Source organism: Tympanuchus pallidicinctus, unplaced genomic scaffold, assembly GCF_026119805.1.
Source record: "Tympanuchus pallidicinctus isolate F22 unplaced genomic scaffold, pur_lepc_1.0 scaffold7, whole genome shotgun sequence".
Lineage (NCBI taxonomy): Eukaryota > Metazoa > Chordata > Aves > Galliformes > Phasianidae > Tympanuchus > Tympanuchus pallidicinctus.
The window spans coordinates 1-14,221 of record NW_026294791.1 but is presented as its reverse complement, the minus strand read 5'-3'; the positions used below and the strand labels follow the sequence as shown (position 1 = coordinate 14,221).

The window sequence follows — 14,221 nt, the reverse complement described above, 5'->3', positions numbered from 1 at the left end:
CTCAAGTTTCAGACACCCGCGTTCTCAGAACAGTGCCTGGTGGAGGCTCGGTGCTGAGGCGCTCGCCCCTCTGCGCTGGGCCGCGGGGCAGTGGAGCGGCGCTGACAGCTGCTGCCGATTGCCGCATGGGGGCTGAGCAGCCTGCCTGCAGCGTGACGGCCGCGTCCTCTGCTCGGTGTGGTTTTAGGTAAGTGAATTAGAAGCGCCGTGATGATGTTTTGTTTAAATGAAAGCTTCCATGGCGGTAGCACCTGCTGGCACCCAAACCGACCTGTGTGCTCTTGAACTTAAAGCAACGTCTGGATGCAAGACCTGCTGTGTGTGTTTTTAATTAACGGTTTCTGTTAGCTCTGCAGGTCATGCCGCCTCAGAATTCCTGCTAAAAACAGCCTCTGGTTGTCAAGTCAGCTGAAGAAGCACGTTGGACAAATGACGCCTTGGTGCCCTCCCGTTGTCCTAGGAGGCACAGCAGCCCGCCGTCATCTCGGCGCCACACGCGAACGGCGCCGCCGCCTCGGCGGGAAACCTCTGGGCGGCGGCTGGGGCCAGGTGAGAATTGTGCGCATGCGCGGCCGCGCTGAGGTCAGCGCCATTTTCAGCCGTAGCGGCAGCGGGTCGCTTTGCGTGGCTGAGGTCGTGATGTCGAACGGCAGTAGTAAGATGGAAGCGTGCGGGCGAGCGGTCGCCTCGGCCGCCTCAGAGTCCTACACGGGCCGCTGCTCCTCCTCTCTGTCAGGGTTGGGCGGGCGCTACACGCTGGGCCTGCTGCAGACGCCGCGCAGCACTGAGGACAGCACGGGCGGCTCGTCCGGCGGCGGGGCGGGGCTCGCTCCCTTCAGGGCTGCCGGCAGGAAGGAGCCGCCGCGCTCCGGAAGGGGAGGTAGGGAGCGGCGTGGCCGTCTGCGTTCGGGTCGGTGCCGCTCCTGCTGCCCTCGGCTTGCCGAGCTGCGGTACCGCAGTCTGGTCGGCGGGCGGAGGCGGAGCGCCGTCTCTTCGTGCCAGCCGTCTGTTTGTTTTGGTTCGGCTCGTCAGAATGACGGCGTTCCTCGGGTTTCTTAAAATAAATGCTGCTTTTGCCTGACGTTGTGGATAATTGGCGCGTGAAGTCACTTGGCTGATCTGAAAAGCCCCGCAGCGCTGTAGCAGCTCCAGCTGGCTCTGCTCGCAGGCCCGGCCCCGCGCTCCATCCGCGCGGTGCTGGCAGGGCGCTGCGATCAGCGCAGTACTGCCGGCCTTGAATTGGCAGACTGGAAACAGTGGCTGGGGTTGGTTGGTTGGTTTCTTTGTTTGTTTTTCCTCTTCAGTGAAACTACTATAGCAGTAACAATGGGACGCTTGTTGAAATGTCTTGTGAAGTACGCGCGTTCCTGTTAGGTGTAAATTGCGATGCAAGGTGTGTGTGTGCTTCGCTAAGAGGTACGCGGTCAGTCTTGAATCCAAGACAAAGGAAAGCTTGCAATACCAACCTGAGCAAAGCGTAACTTAATTGTTGAGTTTTTATTGTTGAAATAAAAGATGCTGATGGTTTGGTTCCTCTGGTCTTTGAAAAGCAGTTATCCAGGCTGTATTAAGGATTTCATGTTTTTACTCATCTTGAGAGCACTTGAGATACTAAAGTTAGTATCTCAATTATTAGATTAGCAAAATACTAATTACTAAAGAAATTACTAATTTACTGAATTTAAGAGTGATCTGAGGAAAAAAGCATTTTGCCACATTTAAAAAAAAAAGGTAAATCTTACAGTATATCTGTAGAGAAAATAAGAGATAACATAACAAACACGTTTCAGATTACTGTGTCATTTCTGAGGGTTGAACCTCATAAAATCAAAGGGAGATCATGTTCATGTGGAGGGTATTTTTGAGCACAGTTCTTTGCACTTTTGCTGCTGTTTTCTAAAAGGGAATGTGCATGTTCAAAAAAATACTATTGTGACCTTTTCAAACTTTGAAATTTTCATAAACATAAGTATGTAGTTTCAGCTATGTATTTTAAAGCCAATAGGAAAATGCAAGGTGGAGCTGTCTGTTATAGCATTTTTTCATAGATCTGGAACTCATAGCATAAAAATTATGCGTAGTAAAATTATTTCAGTTATATTGTTTCAGTCCAGCAAATTAACTGGAGATTTACTGCAAGTAAAGTCATTATGGAAAGTAACTGTCAATACAGGCTGGTTTTCGAAACAAACTCATTGTTATTTCAGGCCGGTACTGCTGTAGAGAAGGATATTGGGGGTGGATTGGTGGAACATCTCTACTTCTAGTACAAAATACAAGGTTTTCTAAGATGTGTATGTGCTGCTTTCAAAACAGAAACTGACTCTTTTTTCCTTCCCTTTCCGTTCAGAATCATATCTTGGGGACAAAAGTTCCTGTGCAGAAAATGGGAGTGCAGCGAATTTCACAAGTGGTTGTTCTGCACGAGGCCTCAGTAACACTTCTGTGGGAAAAATACCCTTTTCTACCAGTAGATCTATTGGCAGAAGCCATACCCCCGTTCCTGGATATTCAGGTAAATTGACGGTGCTTAAGGGAAATGGTTCAATATATATCTCTAACATTTCATTAAACGTACTTTATTTTTTCACGTGCTTATAGTGTGATAATGAAAGATAAATCATAGTTGTTTTTATACCTAAGCAGCCTAGATCCAAGGGAGGCTGTCTCTTCAGTGGCTGGCCCTTATGTGAGCCCGGAGTGGCTCCAGCCTGGATCCAGCCTTCTGGTCACACCGCTTCACCAGGTGCCTAAACAGCAGTTCAAGCTGCGACCTAACAGTGCTCCTGCCTTTGATAAGAAACGCTGTTCACATGGTTTCTTTTTAGGCTTATAAAGCATTGTACATCATTGTAAGATATTATTCAGTTAACATCAGTGTCTCAAAGTTTGCTGGGGACGCAGATGGACTTGTTCAAGTTCAGGCAAGTCCTGGGCAAGGATTGTGAAATCCTTTGTTTGGGGGACACAGATGGACAAGGCCAGGGGCAAGGAGAGAGAGATGAGCTGCAGCTAAATGGCTGTGAAGTGCTCCTCTGTGTGACTTATCTCAGGATGACAAATCTCCATCTCAGGGGCGCTCAATGACTCTTGCTCAAGACCCATCCTTTTCACTTGGGCAGAAGAACAAGTAGGATAAAAGGGGAATCGAAAACCATGAGGATAGGTTTTCTGGCAACAGATTCCTCATGAAGAAGAGCAAGGATTTCTGACTAACGGGCTCCTCACGAAGTGATGCCTGCATGCTGCCGAGCTCTCCTGGGCTGCTGCCTGAGCGCTGCTGCTTCCTCCCGCATGGCTCCGCGTCTGCCTCCTGCTGCCTGCTTGCTGCTCCCCGCTGCTGCTCCTGCCTTGGACCTTCAAACGCCGTGCAGCAGGACGCTGCTGGATCCTGGTGGTAACCGTCCTCCCTTACGCAATTCTTGCTCTTTCCTATCTTTTCTATCGCCCTCCTTCCCTTCCCGTCTCCCTGATTAGGATTTGTGACAAACTGGTTGGACCAGCGTATGAACCGTTGTTTCTCAGTCTCGTGGTGGATATACAGATATTAAAAGAACCTCCTCTCCCTCCAATAAATTGCAGCGAGACAATCATGTATCATGAAGTAATTGGAATTTCTTGTGAGTTTCTTATGCGTTTTACGTTGTTGTTTTCAAAGGTGTAGGTGAGTTGATCCTTAAACAACACCCAGTAGCTCACTGGGTGAAGTTTTGCACTGCTGCTTACCAGCAAAGCCATCTTACAGGTTAATGTTGTCTTGTGTCATTTTGTGTTTTCTGGTAGTGCTAAAGTAGTAATATTCAAAGTCCATCTTTTCAGTCTGAGTTAAGCTCTGTCAGTTCTGCTTTCAGTGATCCTAATGTTATTTAATGGTAATTCTCTAAACTAGTTACTTAAAGATTGATTCTTAAAAACATCCGTATTTCAATTAAAAAAAAAATCCTGATAAGACTACGAATTGACTCTCTACCTGAAACTGAATTGAATTCTTTGATTGCAGAAAGTGAGCTAATATGAAGTTTGTCATTTCTTACAGCTGTTGCGATCCCCTGTTTTCTTTTTGACTACTCTAGGAATTGGGGTGTCTATAACTTGGAAACCCATGGACAGGATTTTTCTAACCTCTACATGTCCTAGCAATTAAAACCATATTTTTCATCTCCTTTTAGTCTACAAGTGTACGTGTGTTTGTTTCCATGTGTCTGTATGGTTATTTACACTTGCTGAGTTGTATGTGGAACTCTGGTCAGTTTCGTTTGTATTGAAGACAGCATATCCAGCATACCATATTATGAACAACATTGGTTGATCATTGCATCTTTTTAAATTTTATTTTTGTGTGTGTAGCAAACTATACAAGTAACCATCATCAAAATCAAAATTGTCTAACGACTGTAACCTAAGTTAAAATCATTATTATCATCACCACCTCTTAGTTGCTGTTTAAAAAAAAAAAAAAAGGTAATCAGCTACTGATAAGGGGGGGAATCATGGACTGTCCTGGGTAGATCAATCAGAGTAACAATCAGGTTTTCAAAGCAGGTCTTAGATGAATGTCATGTCAATATGTGAATGTCATTGCTGGCATCCATCAAACATAGAGTAAATGAAAGTTCAGACTCAGCTGTGTGCAGTATCAAAGACTGTTTTCTTAATGCTTAGGTAGCAGTTAGCTGGAGATCGAATTCTCTCTTTCTGGACAAATGTTTTTATTTAATTCTGGTTGCTTTTTGAGATTCCTGGTGGGGTTAGTTTTGGTTTTGGGGATGCATATTGAGTGTATCCAAAAGGAAATGGCAAGTTTGGTGTATTATGCCTTCTTGACAGAACTGTTCTGAGAACATTTGTATTCCAGTCTTATTTGAGACCTGATTCCCTTTTGAGGAAAGTAGTGCTGGAAAAGAATACAAATAATTACATGAAACGAAAAGAGATTTTGGTATTTCAGGTTGTATATGCTGTCAAAATCCAATACTGAAGAACTTGTTCAACTCAGCTGCTGTAAGGTTTAGTTTGACTCGTGTGTGAAGGTTAAGAAGCTTGAGATCATGAAGTGACTCTATTTCTGGAGTGGTGATTGTTTTAGTATTGCTCAGCAAGTTGCATTGTAGCATTAAAAATTTATTTCAGTTTCTTATTGGCTACTTCAGTGAAATTAATAGGTAATCGTTCTCTGCATTTGTTCTCAACAGAAATTCACATACAGATATGGATGTCTGCCTTATTTCTGCAGTGTTTGTCTTCTCATTTGAATAGCCTACACTCACAATCTGGGGCTGCAAATTTTGGAACAAAGTGTTGTTAGTAGCTTCTTCAGAAAGATTTGAAGAATGTAACACCAAAACTAGCAGAGATGCCAAAGGAAGCACTATATCCATAATTTTGGTGTTTCATTGGTTAAAAAGTTCAGTACCCCGGAGAAAAAGGTCTCACCCTGGTTAATTAATCTCTTCTGTGGGAAGTGCAGTGATCTAACAATTAATAGTGCTTCCAGGTAATACAGTGTAATGCTTTATATGGGGGCTCAGTAAGTGCTGCCTGAGGCGTATCGTTGCAGATCAGTACGACAGATGCCCTAAGAAAATCAGGGCAGAATTGTGAGGGTCAGACAAAGTGAGCTGACTGCTTATCCCCCAGTTCTGACTGCAGATGAAAACTCATCTCCACCTGTCCTCCTTATTGCCTTGCTGTGTCTAGGTTTTAGGCACTGAAAACAGTAGTGCTAGAAAGATAGAGAGAGGTGCATTATTAGTTTCTAAAATCAGTGCTCTTCAAAGTTCAGTACCATACGAGGAGGTTTGGGAGGAACAAGGAATGTGTTGAACTTTGGCACCAGTCAATTACACTACAGTAATAACTGAACAAAAAAACACCTTCACAATCCTCAGTTTGCTCGTTCTGTCACAGCTTGTCCAAGCTTGGAATGTCAAAGTATGATTTTGTGAATATAAAGAAGTGGGTTATAACTGAATATGTGCAACTGTTCTACAGTTACGTCGTCATCTACAGCCTCTGCTCATACTGCTGCATCAGTTATTGTAGCTGTGGTAGAAGGAAGAGGCCTTGCCAGAGGGGAAGTAGGAATGGCCAGCATTGACTTAAAGAATCCTGAGGTGATACTGTCCCAGTTTGCAGACAATACGACTTACGCCAAGGTATTGTTGCATAGTGAACTGCTGCATAGCTGACAGCTGGGTGCAGTGGATTGCTTGCTTGAGTAATCAGGAATGGAAGATTCAGTTTCTAGGAAAAAAATCTAAAAAGGGGAAGTAAGAATCTCTAGAAAATTTGAAGTATTTGTTGAAGGAGCTGCTATTTCCTGTGCTGTGCCTCAGATTTCAGGGGAGGAGGAAAGAATGCTTTGCAAAACAGAAAACGCGTTTCTGCAAAGAATGGTGCGTTTGAACTGTGTGAAACTCAGATGCCTTGCACTGCAGAGCATTAGAGGGAATGCATGGTAGGAGAATTTGCAAGTATTTTTCATTAGGCAAAACATCTTTGAGAGTGGCACTTCACAAGGGTGACTTTTATTTGTTTTAGGCAGACTGTATCTTGAGATTTGTGTAGTTGTGTGAATATTCTCAGTTATTGCCAAACAAAATGTATTCAGCTGACAGTAAAGTGTTCTGTCCACCATTGCTGCATATTTTAAGATCAGGAAAGTAATCTATCTGGTTGATGCAGTTCTAATATTAATAAAACTGCTTTCTTAACAGTTTTGTTGTGGCTATGTGTGCTAGGAAGCAGTGTAGCTTGCAGTGTATTTACAATATTCAGACTTAGAAAAACTAGATTTTGTTAGTATGGTAAGTAGATACGACTAGGAATATAAACGACTGCTGAATCTATTTACTAAAATTTCTAATATTGTCAGGTGTTTGTGGGTTTTCTTCTTTTGCATTTTATTTTTTATCTAATTTTTTATTTTTACCATTAGTTAATTTAAGGCTTATCTTGGTCTCAGCAGGCACAAGAGCTTATGGAACCTGGCAGATGTGAATACTTCTGTCATGCAGAGTAGTAGGATTCAAAGTGGCTGTGGTTTGAGAGTGCAGGTGTGAGAGAGGTTAGGCATTCAGATGGTGATGTGACCCATGAGGGCTCACTTGAAAGTTTGTGAGGGAAAAGTGAAGACCACGGATTGAACATTGAACAAGGCGTTTGTTTTCTCACACTGCCAAGTACTCACAGAACCGTGGTGTCCCACGTTGTGAGGGACGCTGAGCTTCGGACACAAACGTGTTTTTGTATTTAAATAACTGCTTAAATAAAAGATAACTTCTATTTTTTTAAAATAGTTTTGTGTATTTGTATCTATATAGCTGCAGATCTATTTAGCTGACCAGTGTATAAGCATAAAGTATGGTCATTATTTACAAGATAAACTGTGATTTTAAAATATAAGAATTCCATAATTCTTTATTCCTGATACGTCATAGTGTACAGCTCTTTTAGATATGGATTTGTATTGAATTACTCAAGATTTTTTTTTCTTTTTCAGGTTATTACTAAACTGAAAATTTTAACACCTCTGGAAATAATAATGCCAAACACTTCTTGTGAAGCAGGGAACACAACAAAATTGTTTGCTTTAATAACAGAACATTTCAAAGTAAGCTCTTAAATTTTATTCTGCATTTTAGAGCTCTTGTTAATTGCATCTGTATGATTGTTAAGTCTTCTACAACTTCTGAAGCTTTAAATGCAGTCAGATCTTGTGTGTTTTCTGTGATTTCTGGCCCTTTGTTTTTACTGTGGTGCAGGAGATCCCATTGCAGCTCCAGCATGACTCGTTCTGGTGCGGAAAATTACGGAGACAAATATATGAGCTAATTAAAGCAGACAGTTTTGAGCTTGGCTCATTGAAGTCATGTGCTGAAGCCAGTTGGTGGACTTTCTTGGGAGCAAAGATCCTAGCAAAAATAGAGAAGTCTGTCTGATGAAAAAATTATGTGACTTCAAATTATTTGCTTTTTTCCTCTGTCTTCCCAGAATGTGACGTTTACAACTGTCCAAAGGAAATACTTCAATGAAACAAAGGGTTTGGAGTATATAGAGCAATTGTGTGCGTCTGAATTCAGCACTGTTTTCATGGAGATTCAATCAAAGTATGTCGATAAGGAAAAACCATACCATGTCCAGATAAGTTTTTAACAGCTTCATACATGCTCAGTACAAAAGCCAGTGGCTTGTTGCATTTTTTCAGAAGTTAAGAAGTTCTTAACATAACTGCTTATTTTGCCTTCAGGTATTTCTGAGGTACCCAGAAACTTAAAGATTTCAGTGGGTTTTTAGAACTTTCCACTTCCCTCTTTTCACTCTCTTCTTAAATAGGCAATTTACAAGCTATGAATGCCTTCCAGTTTGACCTCTGCGAAAGATTTCCTTGTACCAGCAGTTTTCTGTGTACGTTGTGCAGAGTCTTCACTTAAGTCACATGTAACCACAGAAACACGCACGCACGCGGTACATGATGTGGGACATCAGGGGTACAGAGACCCAGATATTCACAACCACTTGATTTCAGTGATCATACTGTACACATTGTATGCTTGTATCCTGGGGTGCATTAAAAGGAGTGTGGCCAGCAGGTTGAAGGAAGCGATCCTCACCCTCTACTCTGCCCTGATGAGGCCACATTTAGAATACTTTTAGTTCCAGGCTTCCTCCCCAGTTCAAAAAGACAAGGATCTCTTAAAACGAGCCCAGGGGAGGCCACAAAGGTGAAGCAGGGCCTGGAGCAATCTCCCATGTGAAGAAAGGCCGAGTAACCTGTGTCTGTTCAGCCTGGAGAAAAGAAAACTGAGGGGGGAGGATCTGATAGATGTTTATAAATTTCTAAAGAGAGGTGGGAAGCAAATGGATGAAGCCAGGCTCTTGGTGGTGGTGCATAGTGATAGGACAAGGAGTAGTGGCCTAGAACTTGAGCATAAGAATTTCTGTACTAACATGCAGGAGAACTTCTTTATGCTAAGGGGGACAGAGCGGTGGAAGAGGTTTTCTAGGCAGTGGAGTCCCCTTTTATGGAGGTGACTTATTGTAGGGCACCTGCTTTATTTTAGCAGGGGGTTGGACTCAATGATCTCTTGAGGTTCTTTCCAACCCCTGCAGTCCTGTGATTCTTAGATGTTTGTGCATTTGTTAAAAATACTGCTTTTTCAGTGCTCTCAATCCCAGTAGCTGTCAAGCAGCAAGTGTCAGGTGTTAAATGTGATTTCTTTGGTATACCACTTGATTTTTGGTAACTAAGTAGCACTATTCAACATTCATTAAAGATTATTTCTTTCCAAGGTACTACTGTCTTGCAGCTGCTGCAGCTTTGCTGAAATATGTCGAGTTTATTCAGAACTCCATTTATGCTCCAAAGTCACTCAAGGTCCATTTCCAGGGGAGTGAGAAAACAGCTATGATAGATTCATCGTCAGCCCAAAATCTGGAACTGGTAACAAATAACAGGGATTCTCGGTAAGGGCGTTAAGATTGCAGCACCTAAATCAAGTTTTTCTCATAAGTGTGTTTTACTGAAAATTACCCAATTTGCATTTGATTTCAGATAATAATATTTGTCCTTTTGCATGGCTTGTGTGCTAATTCAGATAGCTCAGTTGAGAGGAAAAGTGTGAACTGCAGTAGCAATGGAGTAATCCTAAAAAGATGAGCATGTTCTGAATGCAAGGGAGTTTCTAAGTTTTGATAAATGATAAAATGGTGGCTAATACTATATAAAACTGCATCTGACTTGGTAAACTGCTGTAGTTCATAAAATACACATGGCAGGTAGGAAGGTGCTGAGTACTCTGAAAGCATGCCTTGAATTTGCTGGATGCTTTTCCTGGAAATGTCGTTTGCTGTTTTCCATCATTATTTTTATGAATGCATTCTTCTTGTATGTTTTGTTCTAACAGGAATGGACACACACTTTTTGGTGTCCTAAATTACACTAAAACTCCAGGGGGAAGTCGAAGACTCAGATCCAATATCCTGGAGCCACTTGTTGATGCTGAAACAATTAAAACAAGACTGGATTGCGTTCAGGAATTTCTCCAGGATGAGGAGCTGTTTTTCGGTCTTCAAGCAGGTAGTAATTTATTGTTTGATACTTAATATGCTTCTCCTTTTTAAGCTCTTTTTTCTAGTTTGTGACTGTGCAGTCTGATTCAGTGTGTTTGAAAAGTATTTTCTTAGGATCGTCAGCAGACATTTCTGTAGCGGCCATTCATAACTTTTGAAGCCAGCTTTATTGTGATACTGTGACTTTTTTTTTTTTAAGTATATTTTGCAAAAAAAGTGAACTTACAAAGTAGATAAAAGTCAGTAAGCCAGTAGCTTTCTCATGTAATTGGAGGTTAGCTCTTGCGGCTTGATACAGTTTTGGAAGTGGTTTATTTGTTAAAAACAAATTAAGGCCTTGTTTATGTTTTTGTTTTCTTTTCCTTTGCCTCCTAAAACGTAATGGTCCAGACAAATATGAAAATAATACAGTCCCAGAGAGTACGAGTTAGGCTGCCTGAAGGCGTATTGTGTGAGCTTAATCCTTATCACAAGAGAAACACGGAGGAGGAATTATTGGCAGTCTTGCACATTTGAGGTTTTCTTTTCCTCTATTTTTATTTCTATTCTTCCTTTGACAGTTAGACTGTTCTTACTTGTAGTTGTTCTCTAGCTCATATATACTTTGGAAGTTGCTCTAGGAACAAAAACATTACTGAAGTGATAAATGTCCCCCTGTACGATAATCACTGTGTCTTGGATACAGTAAGTATTGTGCCTAAATAACCTAGCAGATCTTTCTGTCTTTCGTTGTGTTTTTTTCTGGTAAATAGGAAGCTAGGATAAAAACAAATGGATTAGCATAAATATTAATAAATAATTGTGTACATTAAAAAATGAAAGAAGTGCAGGTTGTTAATATGATTTCCTTGAAATTTGTTACATTTCTGAGCTGGTTACTTTTGTTTTACAGTTATCTCCAAATTCCTGGATACAGAACAACTGCTTTCAATTCTGGTACAAATTCCGAAGCAAGATACAGTATGTTCCGAAACACACTTAAGCATAATGAGTTATCTGCACATTACAGGCAAAACATAAAATATGTGTCTATATCTAAAAATCTATAAGCAAAGGCTGCACTTACAGATTCATGGACTAATGTTATCACAGATTGTGAGTACATCGTGTTTTACTACAGGATAAGATTCTTAAAGGTGAATGCTATTTGGGTTTGCTGTAGTATGTCACCATAATGGAAGCAATTTGAACTTCAGAAGAGTTTGATTTCCTCATCTCTGCCCAGATTCCTTCTCACAGAAGCATACCCTTGATAATCACAGAATCAGCATGGTTTGGGTTGGAAGGGACCTTTATGATCATCTAGTTCCAACCCACCTGGTATAGGTGGAGATACCTCCCTCTAGACCATAATGATAGGATGTAAGGAGTTTTCATATATCTGTAATGTAACTTTTAGAGGTTAATACAGTTTTTGGTAGCCTGACGAAAATTGTGCATCTTCCTTACATGAAATTAAAATATCTCGTAGTTTACATGTGATATTACTTAATGGAAATTACTCTTCATAGCCTAAGAAATACCTTTGGAAAAGCTTCTTAAGAAGCACTTGGACTTGGCTTTGCTGTGTTTATAATGCAAAGATACAGATATATCTTCATCTGTTTACTAAATTGCGTAAAGCTCCAGAGACAGAAATAGGAATTAGTTTCCAAGGTACAGGGATAGCACGAGCTAAGTGCAACTTTTTCATTGGGAAGGTGAGTGTTGTCCTCTGAGCAGCAGCCAGCTGACAGAACACAAGGTGCTTGGTTACATTGTGTGAGTGGTACTACATGAGGTGGGGGGTCCCCTTGGCACCGACTGTGCCAATGTGCAAAGAACCTTAAATGCTCAGGCATGTGTATATATGTGAGAAAGAGGAGACCTCAATTCTGAATGGTGTCTTAAAATCCTGCCTGCCTCCAGTTCTCAGTTTGACTGATACTTTTTTGTTAGCCTTTGAATGGAAGGCATAGTGAGTCAGCGTATTGGAGAGCTTTGTTCCCTTTTGTCAGTGTGTGATGTGGCGTTGGTAATTTCCCAGGAAATAAAATTAATCTAGGGCTGATCTGCTGCCATAGCACTTAAATCTGTGGCACTTAAATCTCTAGTACAAAAAAAAAAAAAGCCAGCTGTTTCTCTGCATCTTTGTGTATATGACATGGGAACTTAGTGTGAGATGTTTCAAAAGATAGGTTTGCACTTTCTCCATGAATGTTGAATCCTAAAAGAACTACCATTATCCAAAATGGTTAGCCATCATGGTTATAGGCATTCATTTTCTTCCTTTGACCATGACGTGCATCAAGTATAGAGCTACACTAATAACACTAGTTCTAGTAAAGCTCCTGCAAGCACTGTGTTAGAAAAGGAATGTTTCATTATGAAATATCAGCTCTTCATAAACTTCTGTGCATCTCCTTTTGATGGTTGATTCCATCGTGGGACCTGCGCTCCATGTTTTCTGAGATCATCACTCCTCTGTTAGCATATTTAGTATTGCTTTAATCCTCTTCTTCTTTTAGAGAAAACAACTTTGCATAGATGGTAAGAATCGAAGAATCATTTGGGTTGGAAAAGACCATTAAGACCACTCCAGGTGTTCACCTATGAGATAAAGCAATAGATGCCCTCCACCACAAGGTTACAGTTTGTGTTATGAATGCATGAGAAGAAATTTCACTGGAGGCCTTACTTACGCATTCGTGTTTAAAAATTGACACTGGATTTAGTTTGGAACCAAACAGTGTGTTTATCAATTTCTAAAGTTCCTCTCATGTAAGGAGAGAGATCCTTTTCTTCTTTTTCAGAGCACTACCTTCTCATGCTGGTAGAGTGAAACACGTAAGAATTCATGGCTTTTTATCTTAGATTTCTCTTTTGATCCATCTTCAGAGGCTCTTTCACATACTATTTGATGGTAACAGTAGGGAAATCAGCAAGTGTGCATTTCCATGAAGGAAATAATGATACTAATTTTCACAGTAACTGCTGTTACTCACGTTATATTGTGTCTGTATGCATGTGAAAATCCTGCGCACACGTATTATCCCATGAGAGTATGAGAGTAATTTTCATGTATGTATATATATATATATATATATATGTTTACCAACACACAGATGCACTGTGCATGTACTTTTTTCTGCTTCCTTTTGTAAGATATCAGGATTATCCTATCCTTTATTTCTCTCATCTGGAATTACAAGAGCATGCAGTGCAGTGTGTATTATATACGCTAATGGCAACAGCAAAATTCTTTATTAGAAATGTAGTGGGACAGGGATACAAAATAAGTTACAGAATGTGGTCTAAAACTTTTGAAGAGCAAACAGAGCGTTTAGCATTTACTGCCTTTTATTTATTGACTTTAACATTATGTGTACGTATGCCGAAGGACTGTCAGAGCAGATTAGATTGGGCGCTGTTTAACAGTGTTTATGGAAAGGACTGAGCACCTTAATTGTGATATGTTGTGTAGTGGCTTTGAAAAAGTCTGTACTGATAACGTAGAAGACTAAAGGAAGCTTCCACAGCTTGTTTTAGCAGTTATTCTCAGAGCTGATCGTTATCTGTGCAGCCATAAGAAAAGGGCCACTTACTGCTGGGCAGCTGACTGCAGCTGGCAATACAATTTCTGTAAACATTTTTATGCAGTTGCACACCAAGCTGTCAGCGTGAGCTTATGAAGTATTTCAGCAGTTTTCACTAGAAGTTATCAGTACAAACCTTTAGAGTTGCTAGTTACATACTTTCCTTAAATAAGCATTCAAACACTTCCTGTATTTGTAAAAATTCCTCAACAGGTTAAAACTGCTGAATCAAAAATAACTAATATAATCTATCTGAAGCATACCCTGGAGCTTGTGGAGCCTCTGAAAGTAAGATATGTCTGTCATTTTTTTGGGTGTGAAGTAAAAGCAGTTAGTCCTTCCCACTTGGCGCATCTCATGAGATTTACCACTGATCTCACAGAGCGCAGTACTGCCAGCAGAGTCTGTTCTAACTTTCTGCCAAATGAAAAACAATTATGTGAGCCAGTATTCCTAAGAACTGGATTCTTACGTTATCTAACAAATATTGAACTGAAACTCCCACTCAGGTTCTGCAGGCTGCTTAAGCAACCACTGATAAGCTTTGATGGATTTAAGACCTTCTGGTCCTTTAA

The 14,221-nt window shown here is 40.9% G+C and overlaps 1 protein-coding gene across 1 annotated transcript; it reads left to right on the top strand.

Annotated features, from left to right (window-relative positions):
* Window positions 1–556: 556 nt before the first annotated feature.
* On the top strand, window positions 557–13,967 carry MSH4 (mutS homolog 4; the record flags this gene model as incomplete). The annotated part of the gene is made up of 9 exons (XM_052665910.1): window positions 557–880; window positions 2,351–2,515; window positions 5,992–6,155; window positions 7,502–7,612; window positions 7,993–8,108; window positions 9,292–9,465; window positions 9,906–10,078; window positions 10,964–11,031; window positions 13,860–13,967. Coding segments are annotated over exons 1-9 (1,395 nt in total), but the record flags the coding sequence as incomplete, so codon positions are not given.
* Between the last annotated feature and the right edge of the window lie 254 nt (window positions 13,968–14,221).